This window comes from Alnus glutinosa, chromosome 1 (genome assembly GCF_958979055.1).
Source record: "Alnus glutinosa chromosome 1, dhAlnGlut1.1, whole genome shotgun sequence".
NCBI lineage: Eukaryota > Viridiplantae > Streptophyta > Magnoliopsida > Fagales > Betulaceae > Alnus > Alnus glutinosa.
In genome coordinates this window covers 51715511-51742938 of record NC_084886.1, presented here as the reverse complement: position 1 = coordinate 51742938, position 27428 = coordinate 51715511, and the positions used below count along the sequence as shown (strand labels likewise).

The window sequence follows — 27428 nt, the reverse complement described above, 5'->3', positions numbered from 1 at the left end:
TACAAAAAGAGTGAAATGGGGAAGAAAAGTCGGACAGAGAGGGAAGTGTGTTTTCTTCTTGTCTTTCACCTTCTAAAAGACAATTGCCAAATTTGAGTCATGCATCCAATAGGAAGTCAAAGAAAGTGGTTTAGACAGCTGCAAATTATGAGGCTAATTATGTGTTCAAACGCCAACTTTTTGGCCTTTGCCTCTTTAAACCATACAATTAAAATTAAGCCGAGTAATAAAGTGCATAAATGGAAACACAACTTTCCGACATTCTTTCCATTAATGTTTTGTGATTTTGGAATTTTCCTCCCATTACGCACCCGCTTTTAATTTTTATATTTGCAACCGCATTTTGTGAATCCTACTTGCTGTCGGAGTATATATGACAAATAATAACGAACTAGGCTAGGCTGCCAACAAGAGGCTTTGTGGTCCGGACAAATGTGACATAGTGACTACAGATTTTTAACAATTTTGTGTTAGCTTAATATAAATCTTTCAAATTAACGGAAAGATTTAATTATATAAATACATCCAGTCATGATTCTTAAAAAAAAAAAAAAATTTAGAGAGGTTATTTTGTTGTTTGGATTGTGAGTAATTTGGACAATAAATGTGAGAGATCATTTATGGATCACACTTGTCTGAATAAATATCAGATAACCAATCCTCCATTTACTTGAGCAGATCAGTTCCACATTAATGTTTGAATTATTAGCAATCCAAGCCGTAAATTACTAGAGATCCGAATCGGTGGCATGTCTGAAATGCAAGACAAAATTGCCCAAACTTATCCGAGTTCAGATTTGGTTTTGACAGAAACGTGGTTTATGGCCTTTCCTTTTCTTTTCTTTTTTTTCTTTTTTTTTTTTTTTTTTTAAATTTTTAATTTTTTTTTTCCTGGCCCCTCCGTTTTAAAGGTCAACGTGGTTTGTGGCTGTAATCTGTATGGCCTCGCCTCGTAGTCACACATTGAGGCTTGAAGTCTCACAAAGGATGGCCCATGCACAACCGCACAACTGAAAATTAGACGTTGGTGCATGGGTTGATTTCATACTCTCAAGGGTCAATCTTGACTTGAGAGGATTGTTTCCCAAATTAGCTTTGGCCCACTACATCAATCACTACCCAACTCACAATATTTTAAACTGTTTTGGCACAGTTTAAGGCCCAATTGTAGTAAGAGAGATCTTAGAGCCAGAAGCCCAAATTGCTAGATATCCAGCCCATGAGAAATTAACCAGCAAGCTGGAGTCACGTGAATTTGAATCCAACAGCCAGGATCACATTGGAGCCCAATACAAGCAACAAGTAACGTTCGTAATATTTTCTTGACCACTTTTAAAGCATATAACTAGACCACTTTTAAATACCTATGAAAAAAAGAGGTGATTCTAAATTTGATTCAGAAGAGAGTCCACATCCAGGGACTTTGAGAAAGGCCACTGGAAAATTGATAATGAATTGCCCAAGGAAAACAGTAATTACATGCTCGTTTAGAAATGTCAATTGAGAAGAGATTGAATAAAATATGGAAACCGCAAGAAAAGGCATCCACGTACAGATTATATCCCCCGTCAGAGGTTGGAATATACACAACGAATTCAAAATAAAACTCGTGGAAAAGGGCCAAAAACAAGCAAACGACTATGAAACTCTACAAATTGCACGTGATCATCCTAATTACTAGTTTGGCAAACCCTTTTAAGCTTTCATGCAAAGTGGCTTAAAAACAACAAATCAAATGTTTTCTGAATCATAACATCAAGGCCTCACATCATTTGACCAACTGTCGTAGAATTCAATTTTTCACCTCAACCCCTGCCTGCTAACACATCCAACTGGCTCAAACGACCATTTGAAGAAGATTCCTCAAGCAAAGAAGGTTGTCTCATATTTCTGTTGCTGTCGAGATTATCTTCTCGCTTCTGTGGATGCTCTCTATAAGCAACCTGATGCAGATGCAGCCATGCAAGCATGCTAACTGCTACCAAAGCAGCATTGCCCAGTATCCCACCCATATGATCCAATTTAAGGGATTTCTTTGCAAAATCAAAACTTGAAATGAAAGCTTTGATTAGTATATTAGATCTCTTCCCTTCACGAGTCACAAATTTCTCACCAGATGGACTATATGGTGGACCATATAGATTTTCAGGTGAAACGAATTGGCCTGCATCACGTACATCTCCCACAAAGGCCAGAGCTTCTTCAATGACTTTGTGCTTCTTACCGTGATGGTCAGCCAATCTCATTGCAAGAACAATTCGACTTTGTTCTAATCGGGCAATTGCAGCATCTCTCTCAGCCCGCTGCTGTATTTGAACAGTCTGAGAAAGAGAAAAAACCATGTCAAAAACAAAAAAGCAAAAGGTTGAAGGACAAAAATATCACTTCTTTATCAAAACTCTAGCACCTAGACACAAATCACGTCAACAGAGCCCTGTCCCAACTATTTAACTGCATATGTATTTTATAGATTCATTCCATTCTACTCATTCTAGGACCAAAACTCCAGTTATAGTTTAGCATATAAAAAGAACGTTACTTATCATTCAACAGTTAGAGCCCTCCAAAAAGCCCTAGAAATTGAGAAAAGAACTTTGAGAACTGGCCTTGGAAGGATATATATTTTTTTTTTTTCAAATCATAATCTTCCTTGAAATGGAGACAAAGAAAGGTACATGCCACGTCCATCCAACAATTACAAGTTCTGTGTAGCCAACTCCACGATTCCAATCATCCAGTACGTGCCATCTTCTTTAAAACAGTTTTTTGACTACTCTCTTTCTCTCTTGTCAAATTCCAATTCCTGAGTCATCTTCCACGCTTTAATATGAATATTGCATGCCATCTTTTAGCTGACTAACATTTTGAATGCAGTTACATCATTTTGAATGCTGCAGAAACAGGTTGGAAGCTCATATACAATTTATGCATCAAATAAGGCAAAATTTTCTTATACCAAGTCCTGGAAAAAAAAAAGAGATAGAGAGAGATTTGGCTATTGACCTTGTAATTCTCTCTTTCTGAAACTTTTTCTTTTTTTATTTTTAATAAAATTTGGAAACTACCTACTGCGAACCCACAGTGTGTTATGATCATGGTTGGACCTAATTTGGCGTATGGGAACTAAATTGGGTCAGCCTAGTATGAGATATGTATGAAACTGCTTGTTAAAAGCTGTTTGGTGGGACTTTCTCAATGTTACAACAACTTTTAACAAGCAGAAGCAGCTACATTCTGTTCGGTAATGCAGAGGTTCTTCAAGTTTTTGTCAAGTTTGTGAAGTGGCTTCTGCTATTTAGGTTGCTTTTGAGAAGCAGCTCAAAGGTTGCTTGTCAAAACAGCTGAGCTTCTCATAACATTAAAAAGCTGCTGTCTACCCAAACTGGCTCTGATTTCTATCTTGTAATTCTTATTGTAACCAATTGAACCCGAGTAAGGGCCAGAAAAGGAAACCATTCAGGTTCAATACTCCAGCATTTAAACCATGTTCTTTTGCATCCTCTTTATATTTTTTTATATATATGTCACATGAGATAAGCTTAATGTCAAGATAACTCAAGACTGATAAAACAAATCTTTTACAATTTGTTTTTGAGAAATTGGAGGAGAGAGCTTCAATGTTTTTGGCTACCAATACATAACGAGAACCTTAGGACAGAGTGGTATATTTCCTTTCCTTCTCCCCCATTCTTACGCGAACAGAAAGTAACCAAAACACCAGATAACAGCAAGAAACCCAAGAAATAAAACTCACCTCAAAAACATCAAGCTAATTTTCAATTTCCTTAAAATATGCAATTCCTTCCCTTCCCTTTTCCCTCAATTTTCCTGCTAATCAAACAGAGCTCAATCCAAAACACAAATACATAACAAAAATACCCTTTTGATTTCTATTTGTTTTCTTTTATCTCCCATGCAACCATCTACATATTCATTTGCCACAAGTTCATTTCTTTGAGCATTTACGCCTAAATCAGACAGCGTCATCGTTCTAATACAAATTGCCTCAACTCAACAAAGCCATTATCCAAGTACGATCTCATCTTTCTGTCTGTCACTCTCTACATTTTCTCAGCAACCAAACAGAACATAACCAACCAAAAATGCATGAAATTCATAAAAAAAAAAAAAAAAAAAAAAAAAAAAAAAAAAAGATTAGAGATGCAACTAACGCCAAATAATTCGAGCTAATCTCAACTTCCATAAAAACCGCATGAGACTCAGAATGTCTCACGTCCTTTGAACCTTTTCTTTCCCTTTGTCACAATTTTCTAAGGAAACAAACAGAATCCAACCAAAAACAGCGACAAACAAACCCTAGAACATCAAATAAATTCTTAATGTTCCATAAAAACCATATAATACTCAAAATATCAAATTCGATTCCGCACAACTCAATTACCAATATTCTCAGTAATGAAGCGCACAGAACTCAACCAAAGGCACTCACATCGCATAGAAAGAAACAAAGCAAGCCCTAGCAAAGCAAAGCGAGACTCACGTGAAAAAACTCGAGCTGGTCCTCGAGGTTCTCGAGCGCGGTCCGAATCTCGTTGAGGCTCTTGGCCTCCTGAATGGCCGAGTCGTCGTCGTCGTCGGGTCCCTGGAAATCCTTCACGAAAACGAACCCGGCCGGGCCGTTTTCCTTACCGGCGTCGTTTAGGTTGCCGGTGTTGTTGCTACCATAGAGCTTGTTCTTCTTCTCTGGAGGCTTCCTCAGGGATTTGACGGAGTTGAGGAAGTGAGTCCGCGAGATCAAGTGGATGGCGTCGCTCAGCTTGTCGTGTAGGTCCCAGATCTTCTCGAGGATCGCTTCGATTTCCTCCAGCTCCATGTCCCATCTCATGAGGGGAAAGGTGCTGAATTCCTCAATTTCTAGGGGTTCGTTTCTTTTGGTTAGGGACTGTTTGGATTTATTTCGATTCTCGCCTACTTGATGACACGACTGATTTACTTTTAATCTTTTTTCATTTCTCTGTACGGAAACACTCTTAAAACCGCATCAGCATCGGTGACTTTCGCGCTGCTAGAGGGCGACATAATTTAACATCCTCTCTCTATATATATATATATATGATTCCTTCGCTAACTATCTAGAGGAGATTGAATAGTCTTGCGGTCCATGATATTGCTGACCAAAAAATATTTGACAAGGGGCAAACTTATAAAATTACCTTCTTTTTTTTCTTTTTTTTTTTGGAGGGAACTTTAATTTTTGGGGTCCATCTCATAAAGATTATATAAAATTCTGTAACAAGAAAAATACGGTTTTTAGCCGTCTAAAAAAGAATCAAATTAAATTCTAAAGGAGAGGCAAAAAAATGCATAGTTAGAGATGGCTCGATAAAGGAAATGCCTTAAGGTTTTCTTTTAGGTTAATTGAGAATTATCCAAATTGAGTTATAAGGATATATATGAAGGGAAGAATAAGGAATAAGAAAAATTACTTAAATCATAATTTAATTGATTTGATTGTTCTATTTGATATTAATTTATTTGAAGGGAATTTTTAAAATTTTGGAGACTTTGGCTCCAAGCTAATGCCTTGTTCCACCCGGAATAGGATGAGTATCCACTTCATTATATATATATATATATATATATATATATATATATATGAAGTTAACATTGATATGTCTTCTAAAAAATTTAAATTATATATGCCATTAAATATATTAACTTAAAATTCTAACCTTAAAATGAATGCTATCGATCCTTGTCAATTTCACCCTTACTAGTCTCTTGCTATCGAGGGAATTTTCAAGTCCATGTAGTTTTGCCTAATTTGCAACTCACTCCTTATGATATAAAAATTAACTGAGATGTCCTTGTAGTAGGTGAAATTGACAAATTATTAATTGAAGTCGATTTTCATCCACTAACTTGATAGAAATTGTTTGGTTGCCACGTCAGCGTCATTAGGTCTAATAAAAACGCAATAAGTGTTTTATAAATTAGGCCAACTATGTAGACCAGTTTTACAATTATTTTTCTTAGTTTTGAACTAAAGTGATATGCTTTGGCCTCATCACCCTTAATTTATAGAGATTAGAGTATGGTCAACCCTAAGGTTAATGAAAACGGCGCCGTACGTAGGTCCTTTCTTTTTTTTTCTTTTTTTCTTTTTAAGTGAAGGTCCTTTCTCTTTGTTGAAGGGATATACGTACAAGGCCCTTAGAGTTTTGAGCACTCGCTGAAATCCCTAGGTCTTGCAACCTCCATTTTTGCATGCATTAGAGAGTTAATTAAAATGGTTTTAAATTTCTTGGTGAGGTAAAATAGTGAAGAATCTGCTTTAAGAGCATTTACAATGGGCTCTTTAATTTTTTTTTTAAATTTAACTCTAAAAAATAACTAAGCTAGCTACTTTTTAAATACACTAAATATCAAACTCTCTAAATATTTATCTACTTTAATTAAATATTATTTTTTATTAGTGAAACTATCTACCAAAATGTAATTTCTCTGCCAACTACAACTTCAATTCAAACAGTAGCTATGCATCAATTCAAACGGATGGGCAATCAATTCCAAAAAAAAAAGAAAAAAAAAGGCACAAACACTAGAAAATGAAGACAAGAACCAAAAATTGTAAAGAAAAAGGTTTGAAGCAAGCATTTAGTGCTATACCTGAGGAAAGTTTTGGATCTCAGTTGCTGACGAACGAGATCGATTTGAAGCAGTCACCCACGGTCTCTGATTTGAAGCACTGTCTCTGTGTGCGTGTGTGTGACGAGAAGAGGAGATGAGATCAATATTGGGGATGAGAAAGATCGAAAAATAAAATAACAGGGAAAGGGAAAAATGTTGGCACTAGAGAATAATATTAAAAAAAAGTTAATTTTTGTTTTTTGGGCTATTTACATTTAAAAAAAAAAAATTATGACCAATATTAAATATAACATATATTGGATAAAAAACCCGTTATATAATTTTTTTGTCAAATTTTAGAGTAAAGCCAAATATAAAAAGCCCACTAAAAATTTACTTTTGGCTAAAATAGATAATAAAAGTGTAAAAAACGTCATTCATTGGCTTATTTATTCAAAAGCTAGAATAGATTTAGCCTCAATTTGTGAACAGTGCAACTCTACATGTGGAGTTGCATTGTTTCATCTATAATTATTTTATTATTTTTTCTTTCACCTTTCAACTTATTAATAAAAAAAGTAATAAAAAGTTATAAAGAATAAATATAGAGTTAAAAAATAAATAATCGAATGGATAGCGCATTTTAAAATCTTCCCCATAAACTTGATAAAATAAATTTTAATTAATTATTTTAGATTGAGAAATAGACAAACCATTGGTAGTGGTCTTAGCGCTTTGGACCATTTGATCTTCTTCCGTGAGCTACTTGCAACTCAGCAGGTTTGGCCAATACCCAAAAATCATACAAAGGAGATCGTGAAGCCAAAACCAATATTAATTGCCTTTTGCTCTCTATTTTTGACTTTTCACATATATAAATATATAAATTAATATAATATATACATATGTCATGAATGCATTTATCCTTTATATAGCCCCATAATTAATTAATTCTTGCAATCTGAGTCGTCGGATTCTATCTGAGCCCCGAGTCTCCTTACCTCCACTCACACCATCTGGTATTCTAGGGTATGTGTCGAACAAAGCCATAATAAAATGGCACTTGAGGTGACGCAGAATGGGAAGGATTTTTCACAAAATAGATAAAGAATAACAAAAAATAAAAGTAGACCTCGTTGATCACAGGTTAACAATAGAGTTTTGGTAGTCTTATAAAAAAAAAACAAAAAAAATTCTATTTATCACATAAGTTCACCGAATAAAGCTCTAAAGATTATATTTAATTATAGAAAAATTAGAGTGGATAAATATGGTAAATGTTATATTTTGCTATTATTCACTTGATATTTTTATCATACTAAAGACTCTTATTTAATTATAGGAGAATTAGGATAAATAAGTATGGTAATTAAATTAATTACAATCAATCCTATAAGGTAATTATCCTATAAGAAATAATTACTATATCTTATATTCTAACACTAACCCACCAAAGGGAAGATAACTCACCCATCAAATAGAGAAATCTGATTTCAAGATTCAATTACGAAGGAAATGGTAAAGAAATCACCATATGTAAAGACTTGAATACATATTAGCATAAAACTTTTTTGAAAAGATATTAGCATAAAACTTGAATACATGCACATGTAAATTAAAGACTCTGCCTTTCAAAAAAATAAAAAAATAAAAAAATTAAAGACTCTGAAGAGGGTTTTTTTTTTTTTTTTTTTTTTTTTGTAATTAATTAATTATTATTGTTATTTTTTTTTACAAAAGCTTTATCCTAGGTTTTGAGGTAGTTGACATGAAATCTAACGATATATACGGAGATATATTCTCTTTTTTGTTTTTTTTTTAATATTTAATTTGGGTAACCGGCCAGATTACTGAAGAATATGCCTCATTAATTTAGATAGAAAGGGACCCGGATTAATTAATATTGACTGTAATTCCCTACCTGAATTGCAATATCCATCTTAAGCTGTCCACCTTGTTGTTATCGTTGCACAAGTTTGGAAGTACATAGCCTTTCAATTCATACAAGGAAATGCCCAAACAATCTCGGATTTATCATTTAAAACAGAGACAAAACAGATATTCATAGCCACGTACGATATTGTTACTTGCCCATTTTGCGACATATATAAACTAAACCATATGTGATCTAATTTTCTAAACAGTCTACATTTAATTTTAAATTTTTTTATGTGAAAAACAAATAATGAAATTAAACTTTTCTGTTGAAAAAACTATAACACATATTATATTTTTTTACACCACTTAAGCCATATCTCATTTTCCAAAGCAATTAAGCTAGTATGCTTAAAAGAAACATATTTAAAAGGAGGCAGTTCGTTTAGTTTTAAGATTTTCAGTAATTTTGTTAACTTAACAAGATTGTCAACAATTTAGCAAAAAAAATTTGAGATAATCTCTCTTAGGCCCATCTTTTCCAAGCAAATTTTGGGCAACCTCTAAGTATTTGGATCCAAATTTAATTTGTACTTGTTGGGAATTTTACATATGTTGTTTTCGGCCGTCAAGCATCCGGTATATTCGTGTTTGGACTGAGAATAATAACTAGTCCTAGACCTCAGGTTGGATTTGTTAGGACTAAGGATTTCTTATGTTTATTAATGAACCTGATGAGTTCCTGATGACTTGGGCCATTTGATCTAATATTTCTTAAACTATAAGTCTATATTGGACTTCAAGTTAGCAAGTTCACCAATGAAAAATTATACAAAAAAAAAAAAACATTTAGTTTTTCTCTGAAGTAAGGAAAAACATTTCACATTCAAGTACATAATGCTCATCCCCCACCCGCATCTTCTTCGTTGTCGTTTGCTAAGGGTTCCATGCCCTTTGATTTTGCTTTAGTTTCTCTTTATGTGATCATTCAGCGAGGATCGGGTCAATTTATATTTTTGACCATTTTTACAGTTTAATTAGTTGTATTTTTGGCATCGTATTTTTGTTTCGGGCTTGTCGCCGGAGAGGCGGAGAGTCCACCGGTTTTTCGATATTTTGATCCATGTAACCTTTTCCCAGTTTGCTTAGAAAAAAAATTAAAAATATAAAAAAGTATATAATGCCTACTTGGCTACTTTTCACTATTACCACTTCACCCTTTAGCGGCTCTTATTCTTACGTAGGACAGACGCATCTATATATATAAAGCAGAGACTTTTGGCTTACTTATTTTACTTGTCACGCGCGTATACTTCATTTCATATATGCTTCTTTAAAATTAATATACCAGACCCAATTTTTGACCATCACACAGCCTCCCCGTGATTTCCTGTAGTCCTAGACACCGAGGTTCTAGCGGAGCCCCCGGTGTCGTTGCCAGCGCCGCCACCATCCTCACCCGATATCTCCTCCAAAGACCGCCCTTTGGTCTCGGGCACTAAGAATGTGCAGAAAAATCCTAATAAGTTGGTCACTGCCAAAATGATCATGGCCTTCCTAATCTTAGGTGTTTTACCATCCAAAGTGTAGTTCTGTATCCCAAATGCCGCAACCATTGCCCCTGCCTTCCCGGCTGCTGCGCTCAAAGCATGACATGTACGTTGTTAACACTGTGGGGGAGCTTTCCGGGGGTTGCGGGGATGGGGGCGTAGTAAAGGCGGCCCAAGAGTTTAGAAACCGCAGAGATGCAGAAAAGGTCGTATGCATCAGTGAAAAAACCCATTCCGGCGATGACGATGGCTGTGATATGGTACCATTGCGTGCGGGCAGAGTCAAGGGCGTCGAGCACAGCTAAGGCCATCTTTGTGGGCTGCTTTATTTGACTGCTTAATTTCTGTACTGTGCATGTATATTCTGGCTTCCTCATTTTATAGTTTGTCTACGAAGGATAGTAGGATACGATAATGAAATGATCATCAGGGACGTTTAATTCTAGGTTTTGGCGGGATCGACAAGAAATTAACTAATTAACTATGGTATATGAAGCTATAGAAGATTCTTTTTGCCTAGACATATATACAATAAATTAAGCATATCATGAGGATAAGAGCATAAACACGAATTAATTTGTTAATTAATTACTTGTATATATGCTGTCACCTTAATTAACCAGCAAATCATGATCATTTGCTATAGCTGAAAAGCTAGCTTGTACAAATCTTTGCTAGATGGAAGATCAAAGTTAAAAAAAAAAAAAAAAAACACTTTATTTTCTATGGGTGACAGCTTTATGATTTCTCGATCATATATTTTATGCTATTTTGCAATGAAACCAAAAAAGATTTTGGCTTTGAATGATTTTTGGAGCTAGCATAAGCGTGCCAAGTTAAAATTTCGGCACAATCAATGACAAAGTTTACACCAAGATACATACAATAACATATCCTACAATTTTTTTGTAAAACAAAAGACAATTAAATGTATTGTCTGGTCTTATATTAGTGAAAGTTATAAAAATATCATGGGCCCCTAGAATTCATTGCATGGGTACCATATTTCATAACACGTAAATTTTCTTTTCAAATTAATTAGTTAGAATATTTTTATCTCATCATTTATTAAATTAAAAAAGACTAGTTGAAGTTACAATTAAAGTTCCCTAAAATCAGTTATATAATCCAGTATTGGCAGGGGCGGAACTAGGATTTAGGATTTGGGGGGCCAAATTGAAAAAAATAATAATTTGGGGGGCCAAAACTAAAAAAAAAAAAAAAAACAATTAGGTGTAAACTTTAAATAATTTTTAAGAATTTTTTTTTTTTGGGGAGAAACCCCTGGCCTTGGGGGGCCCAGGGGTAGCTCCGCCCCTGAGTATCGGCTAGTACACAATCAATATGAGACTTGACCCATGACATCTTTAAAATTTACCGAACCAATTACAGTACTTAATTTTTAAAATCTTGGATATCAGAATCTTAACCCATAAGATCAATGTCATTCTCCAATATTAATAGGTACTTTTCTTATAGTTTTCACATATTAAGAGTTTGGAACAGAATTTTTAGCAATTCGAACAATAATTATGAGAGAGTCTATATGAGACTCACATGACCAAGTAGCTAGGTAGGAACAGTTCAAAATTTATTTGAGCAAGTGGATTCTATTTAATTGAGCTCTCTTACAATTGCTATTAATTTAGTTAGCAAATTTTGCTGGACATCCCAATCCTAAGAGTTTGACGTGCTATCGTGCAATCCCATGCAAATTGTACAAGTCCAAGCTAATTAAGCGTTATATGCATGAATAAGCTCCTTGGAAATATATGGTGAGCTTGTGGAACATGTAATTCTAAAGCTATATTAATTGTCACACAGTTACACTGGAACGATGATTTCTTAGGAATGTGAATGAGTATTATTAAAAGTACAATAGGCTAGTTAGAACGGAATGATTATTCATGTTCTTTCATTTGGTAACATAACACAGTAATTATTTATTTATTTTTTAAAAAAGAAAAACTAGAATTGAATCGTATTTTGCCCAAATTTCTTAACCCTAGAATTGAATCGTATTTTGTTCCCCATGGTCACCCCTGATGCTTCTTTTGGAGTACGGGTCGATCATCCAGGGAGATGGTTTCTTTTTTTTGCCCCCCAAATTATTTTTTTTTTAGAAAAAACTTCACTTAAGGGTACCGAACTTTCACAATTTTTAAAAGAAGATATCTAAACTTCAAACCGTCTTAATTTAGGGTATCAATTTTTCGAAAAGTCTTAATTAGGGATTCTCCATTAGGATTTTTCATTAAATTCTATCAAAATTTCCAAAATACCCCTATATTTTTTTGGGAAAAAAAAATTATTAGGATTTAGGTGTTGGTTAGAATTTAACAGAATTTACAAAAATACCCATGCCTGAATCTTTGAAAATTTTTAGAATTATTTTTAAAAAAAATAAACATAGAGGTATTTTGGAAATTTTGATAGGATTTAACAAGAAAAATATTAACGGAGAACCTCTAATTGAGACTTTCTGAAAAATGTAAATCCTAAATTGAGACGGTTTGGAGTTCACATATTTTCTTTCAAAAAATGTGAAAGTTCGGTACCTATAAAAAAAAAAAATCAAGGCTATATTTGATTGATAGGGACATAGATATTCCTCTCATTTTTTAAATAGAATAATCATTCTCATCAAATAGATATTCTCAGGAATAATAAACACCCTAAACAACAAAACATATAACTATTCTATAAGAATAGTAATTTCATTTTTGGCTCTATTCCTATGTATATACCCTAACCTAAGTTTTTGAGAATCGATAATTTTGAGTTCTAACATTTGCCTGGTAATTTTTAACTCAGGTTATGTATATGCTTTGCCCTCGTTTGATTTACTATATATCTAAAGATTAGAGACTTATCAAGCTTTTGTTTAACAAATTAACTCATCGATCTAAGAAAATGGCCAGCAAATATTGTATTTAATTAAGCTAATTATACTTTAGCTTCCCAAACTGTTACCCTCTGCATGTCAAATACCTCATTAATTTAAGTAGTTGTTATTCATCTCTTTATTTGAAGTTTTAGGTTCAATCTTTCTCCGTCTAAATTGATCGTTAGGTTGGATATATGTGTTTGGAGAATATGTGTTTGAAGTTTCTCGAGCTACTCTACTTATTACAGAGGAAAAGAAGGCAAAAATAACAAATAAGTAATTTATTAATATTCTACATGCATGGTGTGGGAAAAACTTTTACATTCCACTATTACAGGGGAAAGATTAGAAAATAAAACACACAAATTAAACAAAAAGAAAAAAGAAGAGAATACAAAGACACATTCAGACCCGTATTAAGCAAATACTTTCAATTCACTTGATTTTTTTATTTTTTATTTATTTTTTCCTGAGCGCTTAATTATTTGGCTTGTCACGTATGCTTCGATCATTAATTTCATAAATATTGCGCGCTTTCTTTAAAATATAGGAGACCAATTTGATCCTTCACAAATTAAGCCTCCGCGTGATATTCTGCAGTCCTTGTTTCGTTGCCGGCGCCGCCGCAATCCTCACCCGATATCTCTTCCAAAGACCGCCCTTTGGTCTCGGACACTAAGAATGTGCAGAAAAATCCTAGTAAGTTAGTCACTGCCAAAATGGTCATGGCCTTCCTAATCTTAGGTGGTTGACCATCCAAAGTATAGTTCTGTATCCCAAATGCCGCAACCATTGCCCCTGCCTTCCCGGCTGCTGCGCTCATAGCATGACATGTGGCCCTCACCCTGGTTGGGAACAACTCTGCTGGAAGCACGAAGGTGGTGCTGTTAGGCCCAAAATTTGCAAAGAAAAACGTTAGCCCGTATAAAATCGCAAAGATGTAGGCATGATTCTTTTCCAGGAGGTAATCATAGTTGAGCCCTATTACAAGCATGAAGACGGACATCATGAAGAAGCCAACGAGCTGGATGATGAACCGGCCCAGCTTCTCGATGAAGATCACGGTGAACCAGTAACCAGGGAAGGTACCGAGCAATGCGACGACAAACATGGCACGCGAGGTCTCAAAGACTTCTTCGAGAGCATTAACTTCGATAGCTTTTTTGGTTAATCTCATTACCGGGAAAATATCCTTCTGGGTAAGATTTTGGCTGTAGAAGGCTATGTCCAACAAGAACCATGTGCTCATTGTGCCTATTAGATGACGCCCGTGCCGCTGAACGAACTCCTTAGAGAGCAAAGGGTAGCTATTTGCAGCTTTAAAGTGGGATAACTTGTCTTGTTCAGCTTGGATTTCAAGTTCAAGAACACTACCCATATCGGCAGCGGCTTGTTTGGCGTTCCCTTCGATTAAGGCTGTGTACCGACCCGTTTCGGGCATTTTCATTCGCCAGTAGAAGGTCAAGAGCGCCGGAAGGGCTCCTAGCATAAGCACAATCCGCCATAGATAATCTGCCTCCGGTCGCGTGGAAAAGAGTGCATTAGAGTTGAATGGAACCTCGTCGTACCTTTTGAGGAAGATGAATGAAAGTGTCATGGAAACGAGGCCGGCGAATATAATTCCCACACCTTGCATTGCAAAAACCGCGGCGATGAATGCCCCACGAGTTTTTTTGTTAGCGTATTCAGACATGATTGTGGCGGAGAGGGGATAGTCTCCTCCAATACCAAAGCCTAGCCAGAACCTGAAGAAACAAAGTGTTCCGATTACGGCTTCTGCGCTTGAGCCGAAAGACAATCCGGAGCATATGGCGCAAATGACCATGAGAACTAGAGTTACGCCATAAACCCTTTTACGGCCAAGTTTGTCACCAAGCCAGCCGAAGAATAATTGGCCCATTAGGGTACCAACTAAGGCAACACCAGTTACAGCGTTGTTAACACTTTTGGGGAGCTTTCCGGGAATTCCCAAGCTGGGGTCGTAGTAGTACAGGCGGCCTAATAGTTTTGAGACCGTTGAGATGCAGAAAAGGTCGTATGCATCAGTGAAAAACCCCATTCCGGCAATCACGATGGCGGTGACATGGTACCATTGTGTGCGGGCAGAGTCAAGAGCTTCTAGCACAGCTATCGCCATTTTCTTTTGTTGGGGTTAGTGTGTACTCTGCATATTAATCTGGCTTGCTCTTTTTAAACCTAAGTTTTGGGAGAATCGACAAGAAATGACAAACGTTTAAAACTAAGTTTTGGGAGAATCGACAAGAAATTAACGAAGGAATATAATGGATATTCTTTTTCCATAGATAAAATTAATTAAGGATATGCCTCATATACAGAGACATAAAGACAAATTAATCACTTATCTAGTATACTGTTATATTAATTAGCTAATCAGCCAGCCATTAGCTAGCTAGCCGAAAGCAATTGTATGGATCATCTTGCTAGCTAGCTACTTGGAATTAAGATCAAAGGTTTCTTTTCTTCTTTAAAAACAATAGATTATATATTTGTACCAATTTGTATTTAGTAGGAAAATGCATCAATATCAGTGGGTTGTGTTAAATCACTACTTATAATTATCTCAAAATGTTAAGCTAATAAAAACTCTAGCTTCTTCTGTCAAACACATAAAATATTTAATTGAAATGTTAGGTAAATGACGTAAACAAGATTCGAACTCATGATCTTTATTCTAATACCAAATATGCTAAATCATTACTTATTTTAAAAATTTAAACTTCTAATAAATGATTGATTTAATTAAGATTAATTCTACATGCATAGTAAATTAATGGATTTCTTGGAAACTAGGACTCCATAACTCGTTTACTTGAAGCTTATAATTGGACATAGATCCTGACGTTAATTGTTGAAACTTTTTAAGTCCTTGTCTTTGCCTTGTAATTTTCAATCAAACTTATATGTGTTGGCCTCGTCCGCCTGATCAGCCTTTAGCTGTCCTCGTTGTAATTGGTATCGTTACTCAAAGTTTGGAAATGGCCAAAGAATCTTGTGTTTATCAAGAAAGGGACAATCTATATATATATATATATTCATGAAACCTTTACTACTTAATTAATATTCATTAAAGAGGCAAACCAAAACCTAGGTTGTTTTTACGAGACCATATCTGAAGGGAGAAATGCTATATATGCTTAAGCTTTTACAAAATGAGTTTTATTAATCGATGTGGAGCTTATTTATTGGAGATTATCAAAACAATTAATAAAATACGAGTACCAATAAATAAGCTCCATATCATTTTAGTAAGGCTCATTTTGTAAAAAATTAAATACATGTAGCATTTCTCATCTGAAAGAGGTATGCTCAAAAAAAAAAAATACATATAATTTTCACTTCCAGGCAATTTTTCCTATTATACATTTGTATGTGTACGACATGCGGTGTATTCAGGAATAATCTCTCTTGGTAGTGGGCTCCGAAGCTTGTTTGAGATAAAGCCAACAAGCCCAATCTGATGGCCCACATTGTGATAAAGCTCATCCCAGTCAAGCCCTTTGAAAGCCCAATGATTGAATATATACTTGTTAATCTCGTGAGAGTTACTTTGCTTCTTTAACACATAATCATATATGGCATAGCGTGCAGCCGGACAAACCCCACCGTCAGTCACTTCTTACATTCTTAGCTGAGTATTAGTCAACTTTCCACTTTGATTAATGCACGTGCCCGGTCCTTACTGACTTGTTTGGTAAGTAATTGTGTTGTAAAATATTTATGTGTTGTATGGCAAAAAGTGATTGATGTGATATAAAATTTGAGAACGTTTTATAGAAAATTGAAAAAGTTTTGTTTTGTAGTGGATTTTTTATTTGAATAATAATAAAATATAATTGATGTGATATAAAAAGTCTAAAAAAGTTAGAATGTTTTTTATTTGATATTTTTAAAAGAAGTGAAAAAAAAAAAATAGAGGGAGAATGAAAATGAGTTGCCAAACTACCTCTTTGCAACAGTAGCAGGTGTCATTTAAACACCACACCCTTTCAGGGCACTGTCAAGTAATAGGAGGACATCGATCTGACAAGGCCAGGTTGAGGAAAGAGAGCTTCTTCACATCCGACGAGATCACCTATATCTATTTCTTCTTATTGCACGCAAGTTCCATAAACTTGGGAGTACATGCAGCGTCCAATCAACTGATCAATTCTTAGCATATATCCATATAATTAAGGGATTTGATTCTTGCACTACACCATCATAACAACTGTACAACAACCCCTCACATGAGAGTGGGTCCCAGTGTGTGGATCCCACCCTCATGTGAATGGTTGTTGTGCAGTTGTTGTATTGGTGTTGTAAATCTAACATTTTCCTATAATTAATACTAACCAAATAACACACTAGTACACTCGTGTTTGTACAGATTTATGAAGGCTTATGTTTTCTGAACGTAATGATTTCCTGATGCTTTATGGTTTTTGCTTGAAAGAATCTTCTTCAGGAGCAGGCCGGCAACATGTTGATTAAGCAAAGAAAAGAAGCGATGAGAAAGAAAAGAAGAACTGTGTACTGTTCAATTCTAAAACTTAACAAGCTAAAGAATTAGTTTTGTAAAGCAAAGAAACTCGAATATTTATTAATATCACAAAAATCCTTCTAAAAAATTCCTCCTGCAATATATACAATTATGATCTGGAACCTCTTTATAATAGTAAAAGCAAGGCTTCAAAAGGAAAGAAACTAATGCTGGAATCAATCTAAAGATTGACATTTTCTTAAATATGGTAAGCGTAACTCATGCTAGACTTCCTAGTGATAATCTAAAGACGAAAAATCCTAGAGTTGGAAATCTAATATATATATATATGTCAAAATTAAACTAAAATAAAAAATAAACTAAAATCAAAATTGGTCTGCACCTAATAGATCCACTCGAGCCCTACGTCGAGCACATGCAACTCAAGCGGAGGGTTCTCTATGTATGTCCCTCTTGGTAGACCACAGCTCAAATGGATCCGGATCCTCTCCAGTTCTAATGAACTGGAGAGGAACCGGTTCACGGCCTGGATCTCTTTAAAGAGATCCAAGGCCGTGAATAAGCCACGTGTTTCTCAAAAAAATAAAAGACAAAAAAATGGGTTAAACCCATCGTGTCTTCAGTCTTCCCCATCTTTTCTTTTTGTTTTCTTCTTTGAAAACGTAGATTCGCGGCCGTTCTTCTCCTCTCTCTCCGTTCTTCTTTTTCGTTCTCTTCTTTGAAAACGAAGACCAGCCTTTGGGCAAATCTCTCTCTCTTCCCTGAAACTGGCCGCCGTCTTGTGCTTGTTGCCACCACCGAGTCTCATCCCGAGTCGACTCGTCAGAATTGCCCGGCTCCACCGGGTCAGCCCCTTGGCCGACATGGCGAGAACCCGGTCCGTCTCCTCCCAAACTTGGTGTCCACTGAATACTTTACCAGCCTGCAAGTAATTCTGACGCACCTGGTGGAGTGCCTCGAAAAGCTTGGTGGAGTAGATCCTCTACTCCGTCTCGGATCTCCACCTGGTTTTGGCCTTTGGGTCCCGTATTCGGATCTTGCGCTTCGTCCTCTGTTTTCCTCCTCCTTTTCCGATTCGAACACGTGGCTTATTCACGGCCTTGGATCTCTTTAAAGAGATCCAGGCCGTGAACCGGCTCCTCTGAACCGGAGAGGATCCGGATCCAGCTCAAGTAGTGCATGGTTGAGCGCTTCATTTTGCCCAACCCCACCGCTCGAGTGGTCCTCTCGGGTAGGGGAGGGGACCGCTCGAGCGCTTGAAGAAGGGTTGACGCGCTCGAGGGGCGGAGTATCCAATTTGTTGTACATTTGAAAAAAAAAAAAGAGTACAATTAATTAATAAGAAAGACTAATCAACGGGATAAAAAAAAAAAAAAGTTACAAAAGCACATGAATTAGCTGAACCCAAAACAGGAATAGCTAGAAAACACAACAAAACAAGCACTACAAAACATGCAGCAATTAGCCCCATGTCTATAGTAGTAGTTATGGTAGTGGTTATTTTAGCTACGCGGCCAACTAGTCATATGTCTTGATGACAACGTAGCAAATTGATCAAGAATAATAAGTGATGAAAGATCAAGAATAATAAGTAAAGTTCTCTTTATAAAAAATTAAAATAAAGAGAAATGCTAGACTTTTCAAGATTTTCTTTCAAAATTTTGTTCCCAAATGATATGTCACAATCTCATGTGATCTATCATTTTGGGAAATGTATCACAATCTCATGTGGGAACCAAATTTTGAAAAAAAATTTGGGACGTGAAGCATTTTCCTAAAATAAAAACAAATAAAATTATAAATTTGGAAGAGTACGAAGATGTCAACTTATTCTCTCTTTTTTTAAAAAAAAAAAAAAAATTAAGAAAAAAAATTTGAATTTTATTATTAAAAAAAAAAAGAGTGCATTCTTACATCAAGAGATTGTGATACATTTTTCAAAATGATAAATCACATGTGATAATGATACATCATTTGAGAACCAAATTTTAAAAAATAAAAAAAAAAAATTTAGATATGTAACATTTTTCTAAAATAAAAATGGATTAAATTATAAATTTGAAAGAGTATGAAGATGTCAACTTATTCTTTCTCTTTTTTAAAAAAAAATAAAAAATAAAAAAATTAAGAAAATAAATTTGAATTTTATTATTAAAAAAAGAAAAAAAAGAAAAGAAAAGAAGAGTGCATTCTTTCATTAATCCTTGCCCTAAATTTGCTCTTTATTCCACACCGAGACTCGCGCCTCGTCTTAACTTTTAAGCACCATAGAAAAGAAAGCCCTAGAAGCCCAACGGCCAAACCTAAGGCTCTGTTTGTTTTTACAATAAGCAAAAATCACTTTTGCGGTTTCCAAGTCCAATAGCGGCCTTGACTTTTAAGGTGCTTCCAGAAGTGTTTTTGTTTACTTTTTAAGTCGAGCGCAGGCGTTTTCATAGTGTCAAGTGTCAACAAACGTGGCCTCACCAAGTACAGGGAAAGACACGCGGTTCTCTCGCTCTCTTCTGGTAAGCGTTTTTCTTGGCCTCCTATTTCCTCTTCTCCAAGGAACCGGGAAAATAAAAAACGCTCTTTTTTCCTCGTTGTTTTGTCATAAAAAAATAAAATAAAAAATTAAGCTGTTTTTTCATTTCGATATAAAGCTGAAAATCAAAAAACAGGTTAGTGATGACTGGATTTTCCTTATTCGCTTCTATCAACTTTTGTTTCCTAAAAAAAAATAAGTTGTTTTTTATTTTTATTTTTTGCTCTCGAAATCAATTCTAGAAAGTTCTTAAGAGAGGAGCAGAGGGAGGATGGTGGAGTCGGAACGAAGCCAAAATCCGTGGATGAACACGATGGACGGGTACGATTCGGCGGTGGTATTGGAAACGACGGTGGAGGACAGAGAAGGGCTGGGATTGGGCGCTCCGCAGGCCCAGCCTTCAAGCAACAGTAGTTCGGATGGGAATCTGGGGATCGCTGAGCGAGCTGTCTCCGCCGCCGGCGCCGCTTTTCTCTCCGCTATAATCGTTAACCCTCTCGACGTTGTCAAGGTAAAAGTACAACAAATAAAAAGAAAATCAATGTGTGTGTGTGTGTGTGTAAATTATTAGTAGTTTATTTGTTTATTGGGTTTTGGTTGATTTTATATTTGTTTCGTGAGGAACTGTGGGGAATGAAAGGAAAAATTAGGTTTTGAGTAATGGAAGCGTTGGTGTTGTAATATGTAATATATGGCTTTTGTGTTTGATATATATATTTTTCTTTGTATATGATTGTAATTGTTGGAAGAGCATAACTATATTCTTCGTATTGTAAGTGTGGCTCTAAATTCTTGGTCTCTGTGTGGTGCAATTCTTTGCCTACACAGTGTCACTGCGTTATAGCTAAGGAAAAACTTTTAGTAGCTACTGGATTTGTTTTGCTTGATGTAGCGCAGTTTTTCGTTGATATGCTTTTGATTTGGGCTATTAGAGAAAAGTTTGTTCCTTTTGTTGTTGAGAAATTGTCGACTTTAAAGTCTCAAACAATGTTGTTATTTTCTGTCTGTCAGACAAGATTGCAGGCGCAGGCTGCAGGAGTTGCTTACTCACATCCGCTAAGTAATATCATTAGTCGCATGGCGTATTTTGGACCAAGAACGGTAAGCATGCTGCATCATGTCCCTCAATCATTAGAGCTTTTTTGTTCGATGGCTAAATTGAAAATTTAGAACTTATTATAACATATTGTTGATACCTCTGTTGATGTTCCAGCTTAAACATGAGTGGCTAGAGTTTCTTAGGTTACCTGAACAGACTGATAGCTGTAATTTTGGGGGGGATTGGAGCACTCCTTAAAATATATTGTTCCGTTGCAACTATAAATGGCATTTAACATTTAATGCACCTTTCTTTTCTTGTGTATCTTTTATTCTAATTTTCTTCTGGGGTGTGGGGGTCTTAAGGGAAAGAATTACCCAGATGTTAGGAGACCCTCCTTTTACTAATGGTTATGCCATATCTTTTTTACATTGGTAGCATTGTTGTTTTGATTAAGTTTATCATCAACCATTAATCAATTAAGTTTTCCTTTGCCATATGTTGGCGCAGATGTTTGCCGATCTAAGATGTTCTCCGTCTTGCACACGTGCTGGAATTCATGGCACTGTGTCCATATGTCCTCCTGATTGTTTTCAATACAAAGGAACACTAGATGTCTTCTACAAAATTATTCGTCAGGTTAGTGGATTTATAATTATTGAGCATATAGTTAAAAATGTATGTTGTTAGGGGGAGAATAATGCTTTTGCTATGATTCATATGTCTCTGCTTTAATGCTTCATGAGGATATATTGTGCTTGTATATGCTTATCCTGGTCTGATGCAACTGCTGGGTTTAGAGGCTGGCATGATTTTTCTTTTGAGAATTTGAAACTTGTGGGCGCTAAATATTTTTCTATAATGATGTAAAACACATTTTAATTTGTGTTTCAGATTGTAATCTGTTCTTTCTGCTGTTTAAGTGCTCATCTTGGTGGTATCTGTACATTACGACCACAATGGTTTAATGGGAGGGTACTTTTTGCAGGAAGGATTCGCCAGGTTATGGAGAGGCACGAATGCAGGTCTGGCACTTGCTGTACCAACAGTAAGTTCCTGATTTTATTATTTTTTATTTATTTATTTGTTTTTTTTTTTTTTTTTGGGGGGGGGGGGGGGGGGGGGTTGCTGTAAATGGATTGCATTGCTGGAATTTGGGGGTGTACAAAACTCTGTCTTGAGTATGCTTCAATTGAGATTTACTCATATTCCTTTTTCTTCCTTTCACAACCAGGTGGGAATCTACCTGCCTTGCTATGACGTATTCCGCAATTGTTTAGAGGAATTTACTGGACAGCATGTTCCAAGTGTGACTCCGTATGCCCCCTTAGTCGCAGGCTCATTGGCACGCTCTTTAGCTTGTGTATCTTGTTACCCTATTGAACTGGCTAAAACTCGCATGCAGGTAGTTTGAATCTTGATTTTTTCATTATATAGTTTCTTGTCTATGAAGTTTGGATGTGGATGATGTTTGTCTTGAGTTGTAACTAATAAATCTTGACACTACTCTATAGTAAGGACCTTGGGTATTTCTTGAACATGGAAGTAGTGTGGAAGTAACAGATTGGTGTCCTATGTCCCTGGGTACACAGCCAAGATGTGTGTTTTTTATATTCTATGCTTGTACTTGCGGTGGACATGTGGTTGATTACCATGATATAGGGGCCCAATAGATTATGTATGATTGATACTAAAACCATTGGAGTAATTTTTATGAATCTATAAGAAGCATGAATTGGCATTGGTTTCAGTCAATGTTGATTCCTAGAGTAAATATGTCAAGTTTTTGTTGAAGGGTTGATATGGAATTTGATAAAACAGAAGGTTCTTAAACAATATGTAATAAAAAAATTGCAGAGAGAGGACACCAATAGTAATTATATTTCATGTTAAACTTGAAGTTTTGACTTCTCATTTATATTTTTGGTTTGTGTATTTATGTATGTTGCCTTCATCATCTTGCCAATTATCTATGTTTTAACTACAACTGTGTATTCTCTTGTCATGTTCTGTTTATTTCTTTGTGAAAAGATTATGAATCCTGATGAGAGAGGAGTTAGTCAATGTAGAATCTTTATCAATATTGTCGCCTATTTGTTGATAGATTTTCCTTGTTAGTGTTGCATTTTCTATTTAATCTATTGCTTGCATCTGTTTCAGTACATTCTCTCTGTCCTCATTATTTAAGGAATTATAGGGCCAAATGTGTGTCTCATATCTCTTTTGTTGGTACAATCAGATTTTTGGCATCAAAAGAACTTGTGAAAAATAAATTCCTATAAAAACCTTCATTTGAAGAGTTGGGATGTTATTTGGGCCTTTTTCGAATTTTTGGAAAGCTTTTATTTAATGCATATCGGTTAACAGTGAGATTGGAATGCAATAATTTTTACAAATTTGTCATTGGTTTCTTGAATTATGTTTTCTGCGTTTGTTGGAATTATTTGTGTACATGATTAATTCCATTTGTGGTGGCTTCTTATCTTTCATTGTTCTGACAATAGGCATTTAAGGTGACCCAATCTGGTATGAAGCCTCCTGGAGTCTGGCAGACTCTTCTTGGGGTCATCTCACATGTCCAGAGCACTAGTGTTCAAAGCAACTGTAAGTTGACTTTTCTTGTGCTTATGGTACTAAACTTGGCATGATTGGAAAGCTTCTGTTAACACAAAAGAATTGTGCTTGTTCCCTGGTATTTTGACTCTATATAATGGCCCAAAGGCCATATATATTAAAGTAGATTTTGGAAAAGCTAATCTCAGTACCATCTACCATGGTGTTGGTTCTTTTAAAGTTGTCCATTAACACTAGACGTCTGGGACGTAGGGCTTGCGATCAGATTAAATGTTGGTCTGGCACAAAAGTTCATCATTTTTGGAACTTCTGAAGTTTCAAACCAAAATACCAGATTTATGTTTTGGCGGTTTAGGCTTCTACATAAAACTATATTTGTAAAAGAATTCTAGTTGTGACATATATGTCCATCCTGATAAGGATTCAACTATACTCTCTTCAGATGGAGTTATTTTTTGAGATTGTATAAGTTAGCGACAGCTTAATATACAATATCCTAATCCCCTCTACAAAATATCAACTGAAAGTGACAGTTTGATATACAATATCCTAATCCTCTCTACAAAATATCAACTGAACTAGTTATAGTCAAACTATTAGAAACCGACAGAAGAAAGGACTATTGACATAGCACCGGTAGCAAAACACATGGATAGCAGCAGATCTTCACAAACTCACGCACACAAAAACGTTGGAGTCTCACCAATGTTGTAGAGTAGTCTCAACCCAAATATTTATACTAACTTCCAAATATTTTTCATTGATTAAAATCATAACGTTACATCACCTTATATAACCCCCTAACTTATTAGACTCACATCCTAGATGTAACACTTAAACAGAAACGTAGATAAATTAAAAACAGAGGAAATCGTAACGACATAAAAACTATAAGATAAAAACATTGGACATCATCAGACTCCCATCACCAATAGAATTCATAATGCTCCACAAACACCTCGCGAATAGACTCCAATTTCTTCACAAATGTTACTATCGTGATTAGCTGGGTTGTTGATAGTAACCCAGACTCTTGCTGACTGGACACATGACCTTGTTGGTATATGAGTTGAATTTCTACATCAACTGTACTCATTACGTATCTTTATTTTCATGCTGGCAGTTCTGCGCATAATGATTTGTTGTTTTACCCATACATTTCAGTTGTGATTAACATACTCTTTATTTTCTAGCAGTTCAAGGCTACCGTGTCCTTTGGACAGGCATGGGAGCTCAGCTTGCTCGAGATGTTCCCTTCTCTGCAATCTATTGGTCAACTCTTGAACCGGTAAGAATTTATTCTTCAAACAGTTTTTTACATGTATACTGGGATCTGTGTATACATGTTGAATTGTTGATGATTATGTCTGTTCTCTATTTGTACAGATGAGGAGAAAACTCCTTGGTCTGGTGGGAGATGAAGCTGATGTGTTGAGTATCCTTGGGGCAAATTTTTCTGCTGGTTTTGTTGCAGGAAGCCTTGCTGCTGGTGCTACATGTCCTCTAGATGTTGCGAAAACTCGAAGACAGATTGAGGTTCGTCTCTTTAGAATGAAACTTATGCTTTTGTTTGGTTTGCAGAGATTTACACTTGCATTGATTTCTGCTCGGATTTTCTCTCAATATCTGAGGGTTTTACTTATGAAGTTTTGAGTTCCAATACTGTTGTAGGAATTTAGAGGTGGATGGTGTTTTGGGTTCAATTGTTACTACATTTACTTATATATGTGTGTTGTCTTTTCATCTTTTTTTTTTTTCTCTGAAATTTTCAGAAGGATCCAGTCAGGCAATTAAGAATGACAACAAGGCAAACTCTTTTGGAGATTTGGAGGTATAGCACTACTACTTCATATAATTATACAGTTAATTTTTATTTTTATTTTACAATAAAAGGTTTATGATCAGGAGACATGATCTTCATCATTAAAAAAAAAAAAAAAAACTGGAGACGTGAGGTTAAAAAAGGTTCACCTATATATGTCAAGACTTGGAAAATGGTCTTGTAATTGCTAAACATTATTATAGAGTGGGGCCAAAAGGTTGGGATTTTCCTTAAGATTTAGGTTTATTGTCTTATAGTCTGGTATTTTCTGTTGGTCTCTATTCTCTAGTGTTTGTGTTCATAATTGCTCAAATTTCCTATACTGTTATCTTACTAGATGTGTATCAAGGACTCTGGAAGTCCATGCCTCCCTACTGTCAGAAGTTTTAAAAATATTCTTCTTATATTTCATTTTCAGCGGAATAGACATTGGATGGTAATTAAACAACCAATTACTTATTAAAAAAAAAAAAAAGTATTTATAGCTATACAGTGATCAGATTTTTCCTACATTACTCTTGAATTCTAAATTTGCTTGAAACAGAGATGGAGGGATAAAGGGACTTTTTACTGGAGTTGGTCCCCGTGTTGGCCGTGCAGGCCCTTCAGCTGGGATTGTGATTTCATGTTATGAAGTTGTGAAATATGTTCTACATCACCATTATGCAACTTCATGATATAGGCGGGAGCTGCTTTTTATCCAGTTTTGACTTCTTCGAGGCTTGCTTCTCTGTGGAAGGCTGGAAGCAATTTTGGTGACTTGGCGGAGAGGCCACTTGACCTTGAAATCATACAAGTTTTTGTTCTGTGGATATCATAGCATGCAAAGAGTGTTTATGCAGTCTTGATACTTTTGTCCATGGTTGATGCTCTTCCAGGGCCCTCAAGGACAGAATCTAACGTCTCACCCCCAGTTTTGGTTCTTAGGTTTTAATTTGTTGCTCGGTCGGAGCAGAAATTTTGTGACATTTGGGTTTACTCCCTATTCAATGACATTTGGAACGAATTGAAAAATGTCACCTATTAAAAAGGTGGCATGTTACTAAGGCAGCCAAAAAGAATTCTCTTTGTAAAGGCTTCTTCACTTTTGCAGTGATGTTTCTTCCGAAAATAATAATAATAAACAAAACATTTTTTTGACTCAATGCTTTTTTACAAGATACAGAGCAAATATATGATAAAAATATCATCCATTCTTATTGGTAACATAGAATGCATTTTCTAAGCCTATCAATGGAAGGAGCCTTTCTTGTCCGGATGAGTTTGGAATTCACTACCATTGCAAGCTAAAGTAAATTGGGTCAATTTCTCATACTTAGAGTTAGGACCCGTATGAACAGATGTATATTTCTCATATGATGTCTTCGAATTTCTCTCTTTTGTGGAATTATTTATTGGCTTAGAAATTAAAAAACAAGCGTTCCAATGGGAAGTGTTTTCTTAGAAAATAATTTCTTGTAAAATTCTAATATAAAATGATTTAAGGGTTTTCTATAGTAACGATACTTTTACTCCCATTTTTCTTCCTACTTTCTACTCCCTAATGTAGCCGTACGCACTGCCACGTTAGGGAGTAGAGAGGAGGAGCTAAAATGAGAGAGGGTAATTGGTTACGGTTGATAATTTTTTTTTATGATTCGTGAATTTGACATGAACCTAACATGAAATTAACAGATTAAGGTTAATGGGTCTAACTCATTTAATTAAATGGGTTGAATTAGAATTAACCTATATAGTTTATACGCGTGCCTTAATACGACTTGAATTTGACATGCGGCTTTTAGGAGTGACAATTTTTAACACGACCTACAAACCTGATGAGAATGCAAAATGTCATATTTTTCTCCGTTAATGTTTAGTCTTATCCTTATTTGATGCCTAAATGTACTCATTATTCTTTTATTTTGATTTAGGATGCAAATAGATATGTTAAATGCAAAACAAAGCTAATTGGTCGATTTTGGATAGTTTCGACATTACTTCGTAATCTGGGCATAACTCTCTCATCCAAGCTCCGATTGAGATGATTCAAGATGCTATGGAACACCAAGAAAAAAGATATACA

General features: G+C 35.5%; 3 protein-coding genes across 6 annotated transcripts; 1 reads left to right on the top strand and 2 right to left on the bottom strand.

Moving 5' to 3' along the window:
- Positions 1-1486: 1486 nt before the first annotated feature.
- Positions 1487-4991, bottom strand: LOC133857935 (plastid division protein PDV1). Its single transcript, XM_062293331.1, has 2 exons — positions 4502-4991; positions 1487-2321 (listed from the first exon to the last, which is right to left on the bottom strand). The coding sequence occupies exons 1-2, from the start codon at positions 4844-4846 to the stop codon at positions 1806-1808; spliced, it is 861 nt and encodes a 286-aa protein (XP_062149315.1). The 5' UTR covers positions 4847-4991; the 3' UTR covers positions 1487-1805.
- A 4842-nt stretch (positions 4992-9833) lies between these two features.
- Positions 9834-15040, bottom strand: LOC133861544 (low affinity inorganic phosphate transporter 4-like). Its single transcript, XM_062297332.1, has 2 exons — positions 13616-15040; positions 9834-10028 (listed from the first exon to the last, which is right to left on the bottom strand). The coding sequence occupies exons 1-2, from the start codon at positions 15038-15040 to the stop codon at positions 9834-9836; spliced, it is 1620 nt and encodes a 539-aa protein (XP_062153316.1).
- Positions 15041-19785: 4745 nt separating this feature from the next.
- Positions 19786-26508, top strand: LOC133857912 (mitochondrial carrier protein MTM1). Of its 4 annotated transcripts, none has more exons than XM_062293321.1 (11): positions 19786-19911; positions 20171-20439; positions 20940-21029; positions 21478-21606; positions 21956-22015; positions 22202-22372; positions 23472-23571; positions 24738-24829; positions 24928-25077; positions 25314-25372; positions 25908-26508. In XM_062293321.1, exons 2-11 carry the CDS (start codon positions 20200-20202, stop codon positions 26038-26040), a joined length of 1224 nt encoding a protein of 407 aa, XP_062149305.1. In that variant the 5' UTR covers positions 19786-19911; positions 20171-20199; the 3' UTR covers positions 26041-26508. The 4 variants fall into 4 exon arrangements, with proteins under 4 accessions (XP_062149305.1, XP_062149282.1, XP_062149299.1 ...); XM_062293298.1 differs by having other exon boundaries at positions 24735-24829; XM_062293315.1 differs by having other exon boundaries at positions 19837-19911; positions 20175-20439; positions 24735-24829.
- Positions 26509-27428: the final 920 nt, after the last annotated feature.

What these genes read in the sequence shown, in the direction of transcription:
- LOC133857935 (XM_062293331.1), bottom strand. Translation starts at nt 4,846, where the DNA reads ATGAGATGGGACATGGAGCTGGAGGAAATCGAAGCGATCCTCGAGAAG. An exon ending in ACCAGCTCGAGTTTTTTCAC is followed by an intron (nt 2,322 to 4,501) that starts GTGAGTCTCGCT and finishes TCTCTTTCTCAG; the next exon opens with ACTGTTCAAATACAGCAGCG.
- LOC133861544 (XM_062297332.1), bottom strand. Translation starts at nt 15,040, where the DNA reads ATGGCGATAGCTGTGCTAGAAGCTCTTGACTCTGCCCGCACACAATGG. An exon ending in AGGCCATGACCATTTTGGCA is followed by an intron (nt 10,029 to 13,615) that starts GTGACTAACTTA and finishes AAAACACCTAAG; the next exon opens with ATTAGGAAGGCCATGATCAT.
- LOC133857912 (XM_062293298.1), top strand. Translation starts at nt 20,200, where the DNA reads ATGGTGGAGTCGGAACGAAGCCAAAATCCGTGGATGAACACGATGGAC. An exon ending in TGGCACTTGCTGTACCAACA is followed by an intron (nt 22,016 to 22,201) that starts GTAAGTTCCTGA and finishes TTTCACAACCAG; the next exon opens with GTGGGAATCTACCTGCCTTG. An exon ending in ACTCTTTTGGAGATTTGGAG is followed by an intron (nt 25,373 to 25,907) that starts GTATAGCACTAC and finishes TGCTTGAAACAG; the next exon opens with AGATGGAGGGATAAAGGGAC.